This window comes from Myotis yumanensis, unplaced genomic scaffold (assembly GCF_028538775.1).
Source record: "Myotis yumanensis isolate MYYU_CA2020_CCGP unplaced genomic scaffold, mMyoYum1.0.hap1 SCAF_14, whole genome shotgun sequence".
NCBI classification, from domain to species: domain Eukaryota; kingdom Metazoa; phylum Chordata; class Mammalia; order Chiroptera; family Vespertilionidae; genus Myotis; species Myotis yumanensis.
The window spans coordinates 41,897,453-41,918,186 of record NW_027223765.1 but is presented as its reverse complement, the minus strand read 5'-3'; the positions used below and the strand labels follow the sequence as shown (position 1 = coordinate 41,918,186).

Here is a 20,734-nt window from a genome sequence, read left to right as displayed (position 1 = left end):
GATGAGGCAAAGGAATTCGGGCATATTCCAAACCATCCTTAGTAAAAGGAGATATCACCTCACTGAAGACTAACTGGGGCACAGGTGATGCCTAGAGTGAGCCATGTAATCAATGTCCTCCAGTCACAGGCCCAGGAGAAGTGAGTGTCAGCCGAGCAGTGACTAGTGACCAGCTGAGGGATGCTTCCTGGACACAGGGCTCTGGAGTGAGAACCAGCATCATTAAGTCCACCCTCCACATTCATGAAAGTGGGAATGAGGAAGGGATGGGGAAGCATGTTGACAAGCTCATGCCTTCTGGGAGAAAAAACCCAAAGGTCCAGTGAAGGCACAATAAACAACAGGTAAAGTGAAGATGGAAGAGAAAGGAAACAATGGGAGGCACCCTTTGGAGATTCCTGAGACAGTTTAGCAACTGTAAGCCCACAGGACACGGGCTGATGAGAAGGTCTCCTGAGGACCGACGATGGTGCCACTCATAGCGCTCCCCATGCCGACACATGGGTACTTTCATTTAAATTGTTCAACATATCAACACATTTAATATTCAAAACAGCTCTATGAGGTAGTTACTATTATCATTAGACTCATTTAATGGGACAAAACTAAAGAACAAGAAACAAAATTGAGGTGCAGACAGGATCATTGCTGACCCGGGGCCAGCAGCCAGCAAGCAGCAGATCTGAACCCAGGCGGGCTCATCCCTGAGCTGCGCTCCTCACGGCTGGGCTAGTCTGATTCTTGGGATGAGCAGGTTGAAAAGAAATGACATATACATTAGGTGCAGCACAATCCAAAGAATCTGACATGAATCCTGAAGACAATGTGTAAGAACTAGAAAATGTAAAACTCTACCAGGCCACTGACCCCATGTGTGTGTGTGCTAAAGAGTGCAGATGAGGAAGTCGCTTTTTATCAAATAGTAAAATCATTTTGTCTGAACCTGGGTTTAAAAAGACTTCTAGTAGAAGTTTAAAAGGACTTCTAGTACTTCTAGTACAGATGTAGAAGGAAATAGGTTACATTATGAAACAGAAATGGTCTTGGCACTTTGTAAGCAAGAAAGAAAATCGCAATTTATGCTGGATGAGAAGTCCGGGGAGCGAGGACGGGAAAAGGAAACTACAGCGAGAGAACTGCCAGGCCGGCCACGTTTCTGGAAGCATGAGAACCCAGCCTGGGGACTTCAATGGCTCCCCCAAAACCCCTCTGAAGAGCAGGACAGAGTGAGGGATGGGAACAATGCCGACCCAATGGTGACACCTAAGAGAGGACCCCGACAAGCCAGGGAGGATGCGGGCAGAAGAACATGGCCTTGGCAGAGGCAATAGGAGACAATGGGGAGAAGGTGAAGGGCAAGAATGTGGACAGAAACACCTGGATAGTTATGATTTAAATAAGCACCACCCGCCAGCATTTACACAAAGGCAGCCATGTCTAACAATTCTGACTTAATGATGATGTATCACGAAGGCTGACGGGGCTAAACTGTGGGCCTGGGGAAGTTCTGGATGCAGTACCAGCGCCTGAATCTGTGTGGGAAATGGGTATATGGCTTTTGTAATGGCCTGCGAAGGAGAAAAGGCTGTTCCTGCCTAGGAAAGGGGGTGGCCCACCGAGCAGAAACATGAAATCCTGACAGGTGAACTCTGACCCTGACTGTGCCCAGGGCAGAGCCCCCCACCCAGGCTCCCTGACAGGAGCCAAGTGCACTGAAGAGGCGTATGGATTCATCAACTGCAGAAGGGACCAGAGCCCACCAGGGGGTGGTTTTGCAGATTGTGCAAAGCAGGCTGGTGGCTGGCCTGTCGGCACCAGTCTGATCAGCGGGAAAGTTATAAACTCCAAACTCAGTACAAGGGCCCATTGTCTCCGCGTCCCTCTGGTGGCCAGGTGTCCCTCTGGTAGGCCTCTTGCTGGCTCCTGGGGCAGCCTCCAGGTACAAAAGTGGGTACAGTGGATCTCCCTCCTCACCAGGCTTGAAAGAAACCACTTACCACATCGTCTCTGTCTTCCCACTCGACCTCGGAGAGGTCCACGCTACTGTAGTTAGGTTTCCTTCGCTTTTTGCCTTCTTCGTACTAGCAAGGGACAGAGACAGAAAGAGAAAACACTTGCATGAGACGACCAGCAGGGCAACCTTTATCCTCCTGAGTCCTGTTCTGAGGATGGGGACCATGAATGGAGGGACGTCAATGAGAGGCCCAGCCGGGTACCAGCCCTAGAGGTTTGAAAGGCAGGAAAGCTGAGGCCAGACGTCTATGAACATTGGCTCTGAGCTGGGAGAATATACAAGCCAACTCTTTGCTTGATATGAATTTACCTGGTGAACCTCATGGCTCTAAATCACCAGATGCAAATCAGAGTTTCCCCTCCTCAGAGGGCTTGTATGTGAGACGGGGAAGAGCCTTTTCCTCCACAACAAGGCTCTGAAACCGCCCGTTTAAAACAGAAAAGGGCGTCTTACACATGGTATCAAATACCTAGTGGTGTCCTTCTGTGTTTCATGCTTCTCCACTCTACCTCTTATCTCAATGTGCTCCACACCCTTGGTTAGGCTACAAAAGCACCGGTCTCCACAGGTGGGTTCAACATCCTAGTAACGTGTGCAGACACACAGACACTTCTCCCTGCCACCCCAGTGGCCCCGGCAGTCCTGAGCTCAGCACGCTGCCTCCCCCGGGCTGGATGTGGGTGTTGGGAATCGCTGCCAGATCTAAAGGCCATTGGGGCATTTCTCTGGAAAAGAGGGCGAGTGCATTCATAACTGGGCACGTGGTTTCAGGGTTCCCCCCTAAATCACTGGCGTTAGTCACCCTGCAAGCCCACCCTTTTATCAACCGGATGTTCCTGGTCTGGACACTCCCGTCTCGGGTCTTCAATGTTGGCTGGTGGGCGCTTATAATGTGGGAAAGTCTGCCCTCTACTGCAGGCTGAGGAGAAGGGACCCCTGTACTGTAAGATACGGCTAATGTCAGACTGGGGAAAATATATGTATGTACAGCCTTTTCTTGTTTGCTTTTCTCTCTAAATTGGCCATCTTTGGATTTAATTGATAAGATTCTAAGACTCTGAAACCACAAGTTACCACTTTGAACACTGGCTACTAAGGAGACTGGTGCTGAGGGCACATCAGGCGTGAAGGAGAAAATCCCTGTCCACAGGTGGAACCAGACAGGTCCAACCTGGCCCTGGTGACGTCTGAGGGAGAGAGACCAGACCGAGAGCCCCTGTGGGGCCCAGCAGGGTGAGGTGGTCCCCTAGCCTCTTGCCTTCTTCATTTTGGCTGAATTTCTGGAACCCCGAGACATCTGTGGAGACTGCCCACCCCCAACATCCGGGAAGGCCACCTCGCCTCCAAGGGACAGGGCCCTGACGAGCCCTGCTCACCGGCCTTCCCTCCCCGCCCTCAGGTTTCCGATGAACAGCGTCATGGTGAGTGCTATGACATCAGACCCGCTCCAGATGAAGAGGAGGGGAAGGGCTTCCCTCAGAAGCCGCTGTAAATGAGAGCAGGCTCTCGGTTGGATCCTGTTATGGAAAGTCCGTGTATGCAGGGCAGCTCTGTGCTCGGGAGAGCCAGGCCAGCTGAGTGGGAGGAACAGGACAAGGGCAGGGGGCTGTTGCTAGAGTCTAAGTGAGGAGGTGTGATGGGGGATTCAGACATTCTTGGACCATTGTTACCTGTGCTAATGGCCCAAGTCCCATTTTAGTAACAGCCATCACAGAGCCACCAGGCACTCCAGAAGTTCATGCAGCCCAGATTCTGACTGTTAAAGGGGAACCGTCACAATTTCTTGGGTAGCCTAATGCTAGGTCTGAACTGTCTTTGGTGGAAATACTTTCTTTGGTTGTTTCAAAATGCCCCTTTATTCATTTATTCAACCTCCATTTATTGGACATTCTTTCCCAAGGACTTGCTGACAGCTTATCACCTTCTGCCTCTGGAAGGTCAATTCCTTGCCCATCATGCATATAGGAAAATGGGCTCTAACACATTAAATAACACATCAAATAACAAGATAGATAAGATCATACAGCCAGTAGGGGGAGGACACCCCACTTACCATACCCCCTGACCAAGAAACTTTAAAAAATCCCAAGATCCAGAGCACCAAATGCTCCCTCAGCCTCAGAAAAAGTACCCACCTGTCTTTGTTAGAAGAGGGGAGAACAGTGGTCCTGCCCTTATCAGGCATGTGACTGAGCAAGGTGCCCAGCTGCTCCAAGCCCCCCTTTTCTCAGCTGCCAATGGGAAACATAAGAGCACCTCCACAGCCAAGGGAGGTTGAGAGGATTAAATAGGTGCTATATGTGAAGTGGGGAACGCATTCACAGGCACAAAATAAACCCTTAATATATAGCTAGCATGATTCCTGAGAGCCCTGGCCCTCCTGATGAAGACATAGGCTCACTGTATGCAACTGGATAAATATTTCACTTCCATGAAATGAAGGGGACCCATGCAATAATTTTGCAATAATTCTGCAAACCATAGACGGGTTGGAGAGATTTGTTGAAGAGGATAATGTCAGACAAGCACACACATATGTCTTCACCTCATGTGTATCTTACACACCAAGAGTTGTATACTCAACACCAACTTGTGACTCAAACACTCCTGGTAGAAAAATGTGTACTTGTGCTAAAGAACCCAAGTCCTTTTAGATGGCAGCTGGCACAAGTGGAACTGCAGAGAACCCTGGGTTTCTGACCATTCCTAACATGTCTTTTCTTCACTGTTTAAATAACCACTCAAGAAATGCAGTACATTATATTCCTGGTATTCATGAAACTTGAAGAGATTAGAGAGTCAGGGGAAGTCAGACTTCCCAGCATACGGACCAAGTCCAGCAAGTCTCCGTAGTTGAATTTCACTGAGAAACAGACCGAGCTGGGATCTTCCCTCCAGAACCCCATTGCAGGAATGGCCCTCTGCAATGTGTCCTTAACCCGGCATGTGTAACAGGTCTGAACCACTTTCCATGTGTGTCTTTAGTAATGGGTGAGCTCCTTTAGAATATAGTGATGTAACCAGGTGATTAATTTGGGTGAGAAAAGGAAAAAAGCCAGTGGTCGGATGCATATATGAAACAGGTTGGGAATGACGAGTAAGCGCTAGCATAATGACCTGATAGTGACCTTTGTCATTTCCCCCATTAAGAAACATATTAAATGGCCAGAGATTGGACCTTCTTTAGGAAGACACCTGTGCTATAGATTGTCACCATCCATCCCCTCCGCCCCCCACTTACATGGTCAACTTTCATTTTTTTCCTATAGGGAACCCCTTGACCCTACTCTCAATAAATGTTCCAGTGGAGGTAAGACCTCCTTGGTTCAGGGGTAGGCAAGTGACCTGAGCATGGGAGGAAGGCCCAGATTCCTCCAGGACACAGAGATTGGTTCAGAGATGGGGCCATAACTCAGGCCAACCCAACTGAGACTCTATCTGGGATGCTTTCCTGGATTTGCCCAGAGAAAGAGGCTCTCCATCCACCAGCATCATTAAGGTGCGAGGATGTGAACTTGAGCTCCTCCTGGCCACTGCGGCCACTACTTCCTGAGAATGATGTCGGGGCAGAGAAAGCAGAGAATAGATATGAAGCAAGTCCTGAAACCAGGTATGGACACCTGAATCAAGCTGTGCCTGAAATCCGTATTCTTTCAGATGTTTCATGTACTGATACATTCTCTCCACATAACCATCCTTCCCTTTTTAAATATTTGTAAAAGCTGACTTGAATTTCAAGCATAGGTAGTCAACAGGGTTCCGACTTGTATAGAGTGTTTCTTTATTTTCTTCTTCTAAAATGAACTACTTTAAAAGTACGCTTTAAGTGAAGTGTTCACAAACTTTGGTACTTTAATGATTATTTAGGAACATGTGATTTGGTGTTCCTATAGGGAACCCGTCAATTACATTAATGCTAATCGAGACAAATTACATGTTGAAACAGGCTGATCCTCTGTACCTATTTTCCCCTTGAGAGGACGGACATATGTGTGTGGCCACAGACAGAGAGAGACAGAAAAAAGAACCAAATTCTCAAATCTCCCAGGCCATCTCTCCCCTCTCCCATGGGACTGAGCCTGGGACAAACCCCAGGTCCACCAGCCCCTCTCCCTCTTCCCTGCGTGAGGATCTTGTTACTGGGGCCGAGGCACCGTATATGGCATTTGTTAGTGTATCTGTAATCTGTAACTTCCTTTGAAAATGTGATTAACGAATTGCAAACGGTTTCCAAAGGTTTATAAACAGATACTTTGAGAGCCACAGGTAGGTTTGTAGTTTTTGGTGCCTGTTTTATGAAAAAAATATGTGAGGGAGAATTTAATAAGGAAAGATATTCTGTGCTATGAAATGCTTTGAGGTGGAGTTTTAAATAAAGGCCAGATGTGGTGAACACACAAGCCAGCCTGTGGCCTAGGAGGATGGGACCAGAGGGGCACCCATCTGAGGAGGAAGCTGGAACTATCTGGGGGCATGGAAGGGCCAGGCCTTCCTGCAGTGGTGACGGTCTGGATATGAGTGCCTGTGTTACCTGCAGACCCACGTTGGGTGCATAATGGGATGGGCTACAGTGGTGGCCATGTTCACGTTGGTTTGAAAAACCCCAAAATGCCTTTGGTTTTTCTGTGTTCTTTTGGGAAGGGCCAGAGGAAATCAGCCACACACATCCATGCAGCCTCTGTGAAACAAATAATGTGTGTGTTAATAATTGATACACGGGACGTGCTGCTCTGCGCTGCCAACAGGAAGGAAGGAGATGGGGTGGGAGGCCCACAACTGGAGAGGAAGAAGCCTTGCCCAAAGCTAATGCCATCTGCAGAAAGGGTATGGCCGCGGGCTGGGAGCCAGCCATTGTCTGGGCAGATGTTTCTCCTCCAGGGCAGCCACGGTCCTCAGCTGGTGAACACCTTGGCCACATCGCCCGAGGTCCTGGCCTCCTCTAGTCTCAGAGGCCTACCAGCCACTTCAGAGAAGGAAAGAACGCACGGCCTCTCTCCTCCATGAAAGAGAGTGGGGGCTGATGGCCACTGGGCACTTCATTCCTTCACTCCTTCATCCCTTCATGCCCTCACTTGCTCATTTGTTCACCCACACACCCCAAAGTACTGTTGGACACTGAATATTTATCAGGTGCTGAGCCAGGCCCAGGTGAGCTTTGGGAAGGCATGGAGAAGCTGTCAGAGAAGGATAATCTCCCGCCCTCGAATAGCACATCTTGATTCACCACCAGTGAATCAGGCCAGTTAGGAGAGCAGTTAAAAACCAGGGCTCAGCGTCAGGCTCCCATTCCCATCAGGTTTTTATCTATAGGCTGTGTACTCTTTGGGCTGGTGTGCACTTGTCTGGACTCCTCTGGGCAGATGTGCACTTGTCTGAGCTCCCCTGGGGCTAGTGTGCACTTGTCTGGGCTCCCCTGGGGCTGGTGTGCACTTGTCTGGGCTCCTCTGGGCTGGTGTGCACTTCTCTGGGCTCCCCTGGGGCTGGTGTGCACTTGTCTGGGCTCCTCTGGGCTGGTGTGCACTTGTCTGGGCTTCCCTGGGGCCAGTGTGCACTTGTCTGGGCTCCTCTGGGCTGGTGTGCACTTCTCTGGGCTCCCCTGGGGCTGGTGTACACTTGTCTGGGCTCCTCTGGGCTGGTGTGCACTTGTCTGGGCTCCCCTGGGGCTGATGTGCACTTGTCTGGGCTCCTCTGGGCTAGTGTGCCCTTGTCTGGGCTCCCGTGGGGCTGGTGTGCACTTGTCTGGGCTCCTCTGGGCTGGTGTGCACTTCTCTGGGCTCCCCTGGGGCTGATGTGCACTTGTCTGGGCTCCTCTGGGCTAGTGTGCCCTTGTCTGGGCTCCCGTGGGGCTGGTGTGCACTTGTCTGGGCTTCCATGGGGCTGGTGTTCACTTGTCTGAGCTCCTCTGGGCTGGTGTGCACTTGTCTGGGCTCCTCTGGGCTGGTGTGCCCTTGTCTGGGCTCCTCTGGGCTGGTGTGCACTTCTCTGGGCTCCCCTGGGGCTGGTGTGCACTTGTCTGGGCTCCTCTGGGCTGGTGTGCACTTGTCTGAGCTCACCTGGGGCTAGTGTGCACTTGTCTGGGCTCCTCTGGGCTGGTGTGCACTTGTCTGGGCTCCTCTGGGCTGGTGTGCACTTGTCTGGGCTTCCCTGGGGCTAGTGTGCACTTGTCTGGGCTCCTCCGGGCTGGTGTGCACTTGTCTGGGCTCCTCTGGGCTGGTGTGCACTTGTCTGGGCTCCTCTGGGCTGGTGTGCACTTGTCTGGGCTCCCCTGGGGCTGGTGTGCACTTGTCTGGGCTCCTCTGGGCTGGTGTGTACTTCTCTGGGCTCCCCTGGGGCTGGTGTGCACTTGTCTGGGCTCCTCTGGGCTGGTGTGCACTTGTCTGGGCTTCCCTGGGGCTAGTGTGCACTTGTCTGGGCTCCTCTGGGCTAGTGTGCACTTGTCTGGGCTCCTCTGGGCTAGTGTGCACTTGTCTGGGCTTCCCTGGGGCTAGTGTGCACTTGTCTGGGCTCCTCTGGGCTAGTGTGCACTTGTCTGGGCTTCCCTGGGGCTAGTGTGCACTTGTCTGGGCTCCTCTGGGCTAGTGTGCACTTGTCTGGGCTCCTCTGGGCTGGTGTGCACTTGTCTGGGCTCCTCTGGGCTGGTGTACACTTGTCTGGGCTCCTCTGGGCTGGTGTGCACTTGTCTGGGCTCCTCTGGGCTGGTGTGCACTTGTCTGAGCTCCCCTGGGCTGGTGTGCACTTGTCTGGGCTCCTGTGGGTTGGTGTGCACTTGTCTGAGCTCCCCTGGGCTGGTGTGCACTTGTCTGGGCTCCTCTGGGCTGGTGTGCCCTTGTCTGGGCTCCTCTGGGCTGGTGTGCCCTTGTGTGAGCTCCCCTGGGCCTAGTGCGCACCTGCTAGCCTCTAAGATAAAGGTAACAGCCTCTAGCTCACAGGGCTGTGGAGAAGCAAATGAGTACAAGCATGGCTGAGCACATAGTATGTCCTAGCAAACAGGGCTTGAGAACATGCCCACTGGGCCAGCTCTCTAAACTGCTAATGTCATTGCTGAGATATGGCAGCCCCTACATCACTGAGCTCATCCCTAGAGAGTGCATTCACAGAATAAAATAGGTCTTAGCAGTACAGTTGCTTATTACTATTTTTATTCCTTTAAAGAAACAGTTCAGCCTGGCAAGGTGGCCAATTCTTCTCAAGGTCAAAGGGAAAGTTCTCATATAAGGACGTGGTTTCCTGACCAGGTGGCCAGACAGGCCTTCTCTCCTACAGTCTGCAAATCAAGGTTTGTGACTGTCACAGTATGTCCAGCCTCAGTGGAGGGGACCCCAGGAAAAGGGGCTCCCAGTAGCTGGTATCAGTCACTGTTCTCCTGGCTACAATTTAAGCAGTTTGCATATTGCTGTGTATTTTTTTCTTTTGAAAAAAAAATTGAAAATATTTTTGCAAGAAAATTTGAAAAAAAATGAAAAGCGCAAGAAATGAAAAAAAAATATTTTGCCCTCACTCCCACGATGCAGGGATCATCATTTGATACTCTGCTCTCTTTCCCAAGGATAAGGACTTTGAAGCAGTCACTGTTTTCAGTTTTCTAAGTTCATTGTTTCTCTAACAAGAAATTCATAAAATGTAGCAAACAATCTGACAATCTGTTCTGCTTTCTAAGTCACTGCCTTTAGCAAAAAAAACAAACAAAGCAAACATTTTTGCTGGCCAGCTTTACCCTTGTAACCTCTCATTGTCATGAAGACTTGTGCCAGGCACTGTGCTTGGACATATCTCATCTAATTCTCCCAGCTCCAATGGAGGGACAGTCGCTTCCCTGCTGGGAAATGCTGAGCCCAGGGATGCAGGTCCCTTGGTGACAGGCTAATAGGCAGTGGGACTCGGATTCAAAACCAACTCTGCCTGGTTTCTGAGCCTCCGGTCTCCACCTCCCTCTGCACTGCCACCTGGATGTGGTCTCCTTGCCAACGCATGTCCTCAGCCCCGACGGCAATTGATGGATGGACTGCACTTAGCAGGCACACGGCTGGCTGCAGAACCATTCTGTACGCCAACTCTCACCAGCCAGCCCTGTCTCTGTTAACAGCGGACTCCTTCGGGCTGCCCTAAAACCGGCCTTGATAGCCAAGGATGCAGGCATCCATTTTAGATCAAGGACAATTACAATAAACTGAGTGAGTGCAGCAAGCTAAGTATCATGCGAGTCACATGCCCAATGTATGATGTCTTCTATATACGACACCCAGTGACCAAAACCCAACGCTTGGCCTCAGAGAAGCCGTGCAGGGCCCGGTGACACCACTGCGGCTCAGGTGTCCATGAAAATCGTGCTGCCTCTCCACAATGGGCTCCGCTGGAGAAGATGTGTGCCTGGGTGACTAGGCCAGGAGAGAAATGCTGACGATTCTGTGTTCACAGATGAAGTCTTTCCTGCTCAAGGGGAGATGAGAAGCCCAGATACGCCGGAGGGAAAGCAGGCCACGAGGGTGTGTCCGGAAGCACCCGGAAGGTGGGGGAGAGGCAACAGGCATGTCGAGACAAGGAGCCTTTTCCTTTTTCTGAAAGGTACCACACTCTCATTAATTAGTGTTTTTAAGTGTCTCGAAGATGAAACGTCCTTCGTGCTCTTACTGTGATTACAAAACCCTTTTGATCGCTGTAAATCTAAAACAGCTTTGGTATTTTTTAAAGAAACAACAATTAACAGGCTGCTTTGAAAACCCAAATGACCTTTATCTTAAATCGGTGTCCTCCGAGTCTCCGTGAGTCATAGGCACTGTGTGTGGGGAGGAGGTGGCCAGCCCCGCTGCCACTTTTGGGGGTCAGACTCCGCTTACTGCTCTGCGGCTGGGTTTAAATCCTGCTTCTCAAAAAGCCGATCTGTCCTATGAAAGCAAGTGAGCCATAAAAATGAAAATCATGCTGAGGGGCCAGGTGGGAGGAACTTGTGCCAGCAAAGGGACGGCGACAGGGGACCCTGACGCAGGGAGGAGAGGGGCCTCTGCTGACTCGGGAGAAGAGGCGATAAGCTCTCAGCAGAGAAGGGAAAAGCACGTGGATGATACACACAAAGTAAAGGTGCCTGCGGGCCCCCGGGAGCCAGCTCCTCCGATATTAGACACCTTGAGACAAAGCCTGCTCTAAAGTTTCCTGAGCAAAAGTGGATGCAAGAAAGACAGCCTTCAAAAGGAATGTCAAAGTTTCAAACAGACTGCCACCCAGTCTTTGAGCACACACATGTGCCATGTGCCAACTACATTCCCTGTTTCATACAGAGATTTCCAATTCCATTGCCCTTAGGAGATGACATCTATGATTTGAGAGTTTGTCTCTGAGATTTGACAAGCAACTTTTTGTGTGCATTTACAGAACTTTATTTGGCACAATTCCATTGAGAAACTATGTATCAAAAAAAAAAACAACACAAAAAACAAAAAAACACAAAACCTTGAGTAAGTGGAAACCGTCAGACAAGTTCTAGTTCAGAAACTGTGAAGACAATGGATTTCCTTATTCCCGTAAGTGAAATCAGAAAATAGTATCAACCAACACTGAAAGGCAATGTGTTATCCTTGGAACTTGCTGTAGAGTGAGCCCTCCTGTGGGTGGCTTTCTCCTTCCGCGTGTGCCTCCCAAGCCTGTCACTGGGAAAAGGACTCCAGTCTCGGCATCCCAGCTTGTAGGGATGGCCGTCAGAAGAGAACGGGGAGATCTCTCAACTTCAAGGTTTTTGTGCTAAATGACACGAAGGGCAGGGAGCTGGCAATGAATTTGCAAGTGAAGTAAGAAGAGAGATGCAGAAAAGAGGGCAAGGGATCCTTCCTTCCACACCTTGACTGGTGGATGCCTGTGACAGTATCACCCTATGTTTGACTGCTACGCCTTCGTCAAATGTGCAGGTGGGAGTGTGTGTGTGTGCAGCTTTTTGTGGGAGCTGCTTGGCATGATAGCTTTATTTTGTTCCTCCATTTTCTGCTAATTTTTTCTAGGAACTTGTGAAGAAGAGAAGACAGGCAGGGATCCATCTTTGTGGCCACGTCCTCCGTGACAGTTTCTGATTCTTCCAGCTAGAGTCTCTCTGCCTTCCTCCTGGGGCGGCCCTCACTCGGCATCTTCCCCAGGACACAGTTATTTGCAGCATACACACGCATGTGACATCCCTTCCAGCCGCCTGCTCTCTGCCTAGCCATTCCTGACCACCAAACTCAGTAGGCTCTCACCCATCCTGGGTCCATCCAGACCACTGGACTGGTGAGTGAGCAAAATGTTTCCTTCTGATATTTTTTAATGTGATCCTCAGTTCTACTGATATATCTTTAAGCACACACACACACACACACACACACACGTTTCTGGATGCTTGCTAGTCTGACTAAGCCCAAGAGACCTCTGACATCACTCATGACTCAGAGGAAAACCGAAGGCCCCTGGTAAGGCCGACTGAGTCCTCTGGGTCTTATATTTGTCTGTGATCACAGATATGTGGGCAGAGGCTGGAACAGGCCACTGTAATCAGAGAAAAAGGCAGTGGGCCTGGCAAAGCTGATGGGACGCAGTAAACTGCCACATCTATTGCTTCTAAGTAAGTGTCTCTTGAAAGTGAATCACATCCCTCCATCCCTCTAGCCACCAGGTAGTGTCAGCCCCCATGATACCTCTCTCCTTGATGGGGGAGTGCTCGCTGCTCTGGCCTCTCTCTCACCACTTCCTGCCTCTTGCCATGCTCCCCAGCTACACTAAGCCAGCTGCAAAAATGTCATTATCATTCTTGCCTTCAGGCCTCTGCACACACTGCTCCATCTATTTTCAACCTCTTTATCCCAATTCAAAGTCAAGTGGCCCCTCAGGACTCGGCGGAGACATCAGGTCCCCGGGGAAGCCCGCACTGGCCTGTCCTCAGTCAGTTCAGGACCCCACCTCCTCCTCCGCCTCCACACCCACCACACTGCCCTGGTATTAGGTGCTGACTCACAGGGCCCAGGAGCACACTGGCAAAGAGTAGGTTCTCCACAATATCTGATGGGTGAGCGAACAGAGTAAATGAACAAATGAGGGTGTGTATTCCCCTTAACAAACACAGGTATGACACTCTGTGCCTGGCCTTGCTAGGCATTTTGTGAGCATGAGGTCATTCAATCTTCATAACAACCCCATGTAGTTCATACTATTTTTGTTCCCATTTTTTCAGCGAAGGAAACTGAGTCCAGGTAGATAAGGTGTCCAAGGTCACGCAGCTGACAGTGGTAGAGCTGATGTTGACCCCAGACACCTATCCTCAGAGATGCTCTGCTCCGTGGAGAGCCAGGTACCTGTGGACCTGAGGGTGCTCCTGGCGCCTGCCTGAGATGTCTCCTGCCAGGGCACGGGAAGGGGGTGATGGCAGGTGACCTGTAATGTCATCAATAGGCACCCTGTAATTCCACACTGAGCAGAGCTGTTTCAAATGACCTCTCAAAGGAATCTTTCCATTAAAAAAATAAAAAATACACACACACACACACACACATAAAGGAGGGGGGAAAGTAGGCTTACAGTTCATATAGAAAATAATACAATAATTAATAAATAATAACACAAGAATAAACTGTGTTTCCCCACACTCATCACTGTAAACCTACTTTTGCCCATTCCTGTGTGTGTGTGTGTACTTTGGTTTCATAGTCTCTGTCCCCAAAGGGAGAAGTCATGTGGCTATGGCCAATGCCCTCTTGACCTGTTCCTCAGGAGATTTCCACCCATCCAGGGAGCGACAGGTACGAAAAGCATTGAACTTCAGACTTGACCCCAGAGCGACCTGGGTGGAGGCTGGCAGGGCAGCCTGTCCTTTGGGATTTCTGACCCTGGCCAGCTGGTGCACAAAAGCATTCAGTCCTATGAAATCCGCAGCCCCAGGCCAAAGGAATGCCAGCTATTGAGTGACCTATCATGCAATCTAATGTGTGTACGTGTGTGTGTGTGTGTGTTGGGGGGGAGGGTGTCATTAAGTCAAGGGCAGGGGTAGAGCCCCTCCCAAGGAGAAAGAGGCAAGTGAGATCCAGAACTTCCAGCTAAAAACCTGCCTGGCTTAGCCAAACTACTTTCCTGTGTCAATATTCCACATGTGTGAGTGTCTCCTTTGCCCTAAGGATGCCACTGAGAATGTGGAAGTGGCACCTGGGGGGTGCGTTCCCAAACACACGTGCCCGTGGCAGCTGCTGAAGACCTCATGGCCAGGCAGCTCCTCAGTGAAGTGCAGTGGTCAGCTCAGGGTATGGTAAGCATTCAGTTATTGGGCCAAAAAGCCATGGTCTCAACCTTTTTATTTGCATTCTTTGGGTCTTATCATTTAGGATTATGTAAAAAATGACAGCTGCTTATAATTATTTGGAGGGTTGAGCAGCAATAATTAAAAACAGCTGCCTTTATCTTCCCACTACCAGACTTAACCCCGCGAGGTTGGGTCTACTGAACTTCAAAGGAGGAAGCAAGAAATAAAAGAAAACTCCACACATTACTAACAAATTTCTAGTGATTCATTTAAATGTATAACCAGTTATTCCAACAGCCTTCAAACCTTTAATTATCTTTTAAATATATATAATTTGGGACTGCTAATTAGATAGCAATTTAATGCTCTCATGGGGATTCAGATGCACTGTCTTTCTGAAATGTAAACTCCCCGAGGAACACGCATTGGCATCCAAATGACTGAATTCTTCAGATATTCAAATGAGCGTGGGCATTCACCCTGTTGGGATCATTGGGATATTCGCAGTCAGCCCAGCTGTAGGTTTTTTAAAAAAATATATTTTTATTGATTTCAGAGAGGAAGGGAGAGGGAGAGAGAGACAGAAACATCAATGATGAGAGAGAATCATTGATCGGCTGCCTCCTGCACGCCCCCTACAGGGGATTGAGCCTGCAACACAGGTATGTGCCTTTGACCGGAATCGAACCCGGGACCTTTCAGTTCATAGGCCCATGCTCTATCCACTGAGCCAAACCAGCTAGGCAGTGGTTCTCAACCTGTGGGTCGCGACCCCTCTGGCGGTGGAACGACCCTTTCAAAGGGGTCGCCTAAGAACATCCTGCATATCAGATATTTACATTACGATTCATAACAGTAGCAACATTAGTTATGAAGTAGCAACGAAAATAATTTTATGGTTGGGGGTCACAACATGAGGAACTGTATTTAAAGGGCCGGAAGGTTGAGAACCACCGAGCTAGGGCCCAGCTGTAGGTTTTACAGGACTCCCCCTGATAGACTGAGGGTAAAGCTAAGCTTCCTCCCAGTCCTAGTCCAGGCCTCTGGAGAGAACCAGGTCAGAGCCGGGAGACCTAACCTCACTCTACAGCTCCGTAGAGCCTCCTCTTCGGTACAGGTGGCTCTGTTTTCTGGTTTTAAGGAGGAACCCTCTCTCCTGGAGTTTAAAGTTAAGGAAGCTTTAAAGCTCCCATCCCAGGAGCCCTCCATGCTGCTACCCTCTGGGCAGTTACCATTTTAATTAATAACTCTCTGCCCCCACAGGCTGCTGCAGATGGAGGAGGTGAGGGCTTCACTCTGCCTTGAGCTTCCATTTCCTGCTTATTCCTGCCCGTTGAGATGGTCCTTTAAATTATATAAAGATGTGTATTGTATCATGTGGAGAAAAGCAATTGATCAATTAGATGACATTGGGCAATGACAGAAGCCAGCTCTCCAGTCTCAGTCCCTCGGCATGGCGAGGGTCTGCATTCCTGAGCCAGGCTAGGAGCTAGCAGCTGAGCCTCATTTCCCCCACCAGGGGAAGGAGGTGCAGACAAATCTATAGGAATTTTTAAGAGATCATTATTCAACACATTGCATGTAATTACATTTTGATGAGCTTTTTATTGCTAATTCATCATCCAAGATGGGGCACTCTAGATATGAAATTAATCTAGTGAAACAAAGGTCAGAGTGTGTCCAGTGCAAAGAGGAGCTTTGTCCTCATCAAATTCTTCTGCCAAACAACAAAGCAGCAGAGAATCCTATCTCTAAACCAAATTTCCTTCAAGTGCCTTCTCGGTGACGAACGGCATAAAGATGTGCATTCTCCAAGCAGGCTGGGATGAGGTGGAAACCTGTGCAGGGGCCTGGAACAGAGTGGAACATGTGCTTAATGCCACCGTGTTAATGAGAAGGTCCAAGTGGGTGCACGGAGGCCTGGGGTCCAGGCTCTAGGCCAGAGCAAATCAATTTCTGCAAAGAAATGTGGACATACTGGTGTCTTAGCTTGCTTCTCTCTGAAGCAGACCCTGACCCCAGAATTCAACAGCAAGGATTTTACTTGAGGTGGGATCCCAGGAAATGCCTGCAGGGACATGGCAAAGTGACTCACAGACAGAGAAGGGCAGGCACCCAACATAAGGTGCTGCCCGAGCACCTTAGCACTGGGGGCCCTGGGAGCCAGTGTGCAGCAGGCACCTGGAGCTATCCCACCTGCGAGGTGCGCGGGCTCACCCGTCTTTGATGGAGGGATGCTGATGCTAGCACATCTGGCCTGCTGCACGCCTGAGATAAGTGGGCCCCAGGAGCCAGAGAATGTCTTCGCCCAGGTGCTGGCAGCTGCAGGCAGGCTGGCGTGGGTGGAAATGGTCAGGACTGAGGGCAGACAGGCAGGCATGGGGCAGGCATCAGCAGCAGCTGCTTCGCTAAGCATGTTTCCAAATGGAAATTTATCAATAAAAACTCAAGCCGCTCTCCCTCGTGCTTTGGAAGCCTGTTCTAAGTATACCAGCAGATTCCAGAGCATCCCCATGCCTCAGGGTTTGCAGACATGGTTCCGCCCCCCGGGCCAGTCTCACAGCCTTGGCACAGTGTATCCTCTTCCTTCCCTCGGGACTTCAGGGCTCAGCTTAAAATATCGCCTGAAGAAGGGTTCTCCCTGACTATCCAACTAAGGGGGTGCCTCTGCCTACTTTTTAATTTTCTCAGATCCTGTTTTCTCTGGAGAGTTTATCCAAAATGTGTACAACTATTTGTTTACTGATCAGCTGGAAAAAAACAAACAACAACAGAAAAAACCCACATGTATCTTCTCCATGAGGTTGCAAACACCAAGTGCAGGGCAAATTATTTTGTTTTGTTTTATCATGAGATCCCCAGCATCTAATAGGATGCCTGGCATATGAGAGGTGTTCAATAAGTACATGCCAGATGAGGAAAGGGGGGGAGGGGGGACAGGGAGGGCAGCAAAGGAAAGAGGGAGGGAGAGAGGCAGGAGGCAGGGGGTAGGGAGGGCTCCAGAGGCACACCTGGTGTATCCTGGTGTCTGCAGGGCCCTTTGCGGCTCCTGGTTGTGCTGGACTGCATCACCCACTGTGACCTCCAGTTTACAGGCTGCAAACCAGCCCCCTGCAGCCTTCTCAGCCACCCCTTCCACAGCCAGACACCATGTCCTTTTATAAATGCTACATTTCCACCCTGATGCTTAATAACATACTGTCACTGTGTGATCAATCTCCTATATGCGGGTGTTCTCTCCTCATTTATTTATTATTCCACTTCCTCTGCTAGGCACCTTACCGGGCCTTGTGGGCACAGGTGAACAGACTAACCTGCCCTGTTGTCTTCAGATTGCTTGCCATGAGTGAGGGAATGCCTGTGTCAAGATATTTCTATGATGTAGTGGAGCTCAAACTCTAAGGCCTGGGCAAGAGGCCTGGTGGGAGGAGGAGAGACCTCTGGGGGCATAGGGGTGGGTGGGATAGAGAGGAAAGTTTTGTGGGGAGGGAGAGGGAAGAGGTGCAGACTGTGAGCTCCTTTGGAGCAGGGGTCAGAGCCACACCCAGCAGTGGTTCCAAGACCTGTGGTTCCTGTGGGCATATCAGCTAGGCTGCTCTGGTTGTAAGCAACAGAGACCAATTCTCTGTCCCTTGAACAAATGGGAATTTGCCAGATGCATCCTATATAATAAAAGGCTAATATGCAAATTGACCGAACGGTGGAACAACCATTTGCTATGACACGCACTGACCACCAGTGGGGCCGACGCTCAGTGCAGGAGCTGCCCCCTGGTGGTAGGTGTGCTCCTACAGGGGGAGCACCGCTCAGCCAGAAGTGGGCTCACGGCGGCAGTATTGGGAGCCTCTCCCCCGTCTGCCACAGCACTAACAATGTCCGGCATCCCCTGAGGGCTCCCAGACTTTGAGGGGGCACAGGCCAGGCTGAGGGACCCCCCCTCTCCCCCGGGGCACTAGTAAATAAAGGAACTGTTAGAGGGTCTTTTCCTCTTGCCTTTTCTCTTCCTCCTTCCCTTTCTTCCTCCTTCCCTTCCTTCCTCTCTCATTTCCTCTCTTACTACCCTTGCTTTTCCATTCTTTCTCTTTCCTCCCATTCATCCTGCTTTCCCCCCTTCTCTCTGGACTGAGTAAAGACTTAAGAAAAAACAGCCTTCCATCTATTCATACCTTTGTATCAGCCAGGGCCCAGCAGGAAGCACATGGCATAGTCAAGCTGGCTAATTAAGGAAAGTTGAATAAAGGGGCTATTGTAATGGTGTAGGTAGGGTGTGGAAAACTACAAAAAAAATGGGGCAGTGCCCTGGAACTAGAAGCAGCAGGGACCTTTTTCTCCCATCTGCATGAAGGACAAAGGAAGGAGCAGTCCCAGGAGTCCAAAGAGAGCAAGGGAGGCTTTGTGGCTTTAGATTATGTGCAGTCAGTCTCAGGGGATACAGGGCTGAATAGACACAGACCCCACCTCTCCCCTCTCCACTTCTTTTGGGTGGCCCCCAGGAGCAGGCCCCACCCACAGCCCAGGGCCAAGGAGCCACTACTGTGCTCCACACAGGTCTGCGTGCGTGTGGGCAGGCGGGCCAGAGCAAGGGGAGAACTGTGGGCTGCAGCCAGGAGGCTCTCCAGCCCAGCTTTCCTCTTGTAAAAGAGCCTCACACATCTCAGCTTCAGAACTGAGGGAAGTCCTCCCAATTGCATAGGTTTCATCTTATGGAAAATGACAGTGCCCACAGTCATCTGTTTCCCCCTGATGATTGAGCCCATTGTACTTTAACTGACACAGTCTTGGGCTCAGCATCAGTTACCATCTCTGAGATAAAACACTAACACTCGGGATTCTGTCAGGACGTAGGAAGCAAAGCACACTGGGCGTTCAGCATCCCGCCTGGCCCCTAACGCCCTTAGGCGTTACTGCGAGCCCCTTACTTGCTAACCCCATCTACGCCCTGAGCGCCTAAGCACACACCCGGCCACAGAATTTGGGGACTAAGAGGCTGTTGAGGTTCACAGCTGGACAGAAATCCAGGCGCCCCCTCCTCGGCTGAATCCCCAAACGCAGGAGGGGTAAGCGTCCCCAGCTCCGGGCAGCACTGCTTCCACTCAAGTGTCCAGACCCGGGCAGTGCAAACAGTGCCCTCAACAATGGCATCAGGAGGAAGGCATGTGAGGCTCTGTGTTCTCTTTTGCCAAATGATGTATTTCAAAAGGAACAGGCTCGCTGCGTGGGGGTCACGCAGTCTTGTTTATTTTCTCTCGGGAACACGCTCCTCTGAGCAGATACATTTACTAAGCATCCGTTAATTCTTTCTTTTAAACGAAATGGGATGGACTCAGACCAGGCCTGTTCAGAGAATGTGTGCTGGCAGGCACCGCAACCTCCGCACGGGCACACGGCGGTGCCCGGGCGCCACCTACTGGGCATCCTCCTTCAGTTCAGCAGCCTGAGTGCAGGGCCTGGAGGCTGGGAAGGGATTCCAGCAGTTAGAGCCCCTGAAAGATTTGTAAATTATACTACCCCCACCCCACACACCCTGACAGGCTGGGGCCAGCAGAATGCCTGGTTCCGAGACCAGAGGCAGAAGTCATGTCCGGTCTGGTTGGAGGACAGCCGTCCTGGGGACAGTGTGGGGCCCCTGCTGGGTAAGAAGAAGTGTCTACCAGAGTGGAAAAAGGATGCAGTTGGTGTTCTTGCCACCTCCTCTGGGAAGTCCTCCTGTATCACAGGGTGTCCTTCCTTGAGCAAAGTAGACAACCCCTTCCCCCATGAGCCCACAGACTGTCCTGGCCCTTCTGGCTGTCGGGGACTCTGGCTTGGTACAGTGAGCTTCTTGTGGGCAGACATCCTTCCACCTGCTTCTATGTCTCCAGTGGCCAGCACAGTGCTCGACCCCAGGAACATCTGAGGAATACTTGCAGGCCAGCAGGGCAGAGGGAGAGGCCGAAGGAAAGGAGGTGTTGACTGAGCAAATGTGCTTGTTTCTGCACCTGATGTAGCAAGGACTCAAGAAATGTTTCCTGGGAAAACATATGGCACCTGCACTTCTAATTCCCTACTTCAAGTAGGGAATCGGTACCCAGACATCTAGTCATCAGCATCCTTCAAACATCATCAGGATCATGCCAGAAATATTTACTGACTGTCTCCTCTGTGCAGAGCCAACTCCCAGGAATTCACAGGGAACAACAGGGGGTAGTTGAGTATATAGACCTTTCTCAAGAGTGATAAGTGAACCAAGGAAACTAAAGCAGGGACATGAGGGGGGAGTGACAGAGGAAGAGTGTGGCTCCTTTGGTTGAGGAGCAAGGACACCTCTGTATAGGGGTAACCTCTGAGATGAGACTCGGGGGTGAGAACAAGCCAGTCACGGTATATCTGGGATGAGATTAGAGGCAGAGGGAAGAGCAGGCACAAGGATTCCATTGGGGAATGGAAAAGGGCCAGAGCTGGCTGGAGCACAGGGGAGCATGGGGGGCAGCCACGCA

At 50.6% G+C, this 20,734-nt stretch overlaps 1 protein-coding gene across 2 annotated transcripts in view; it reads right to left on the bottom strand.

The window, feature by feature from the left end:
- CACNA2D3 (calcium voltage-gated channel auxiliary subunit alpha2delta 3) overlaps positions 1 to 20,734 on the bottom strand; it is an 812,027-nt gene that overhangs the window by 184,236 nt on the left and 607,057 nt on the right. For both annotated transcript variants that reach the window (XM_070390783.1, XM_070390784.1), the window contains one exon: positions 1,998 to 2,081. In XM_070390783.1, the coding sequence (XP_070246884.1) occupies positions 1,998 to 2,081 (84 nt within the window). The remainder of the gene's footprint in view (positions 1 to 1,997; positions 2,082 to 20,734) is intronic.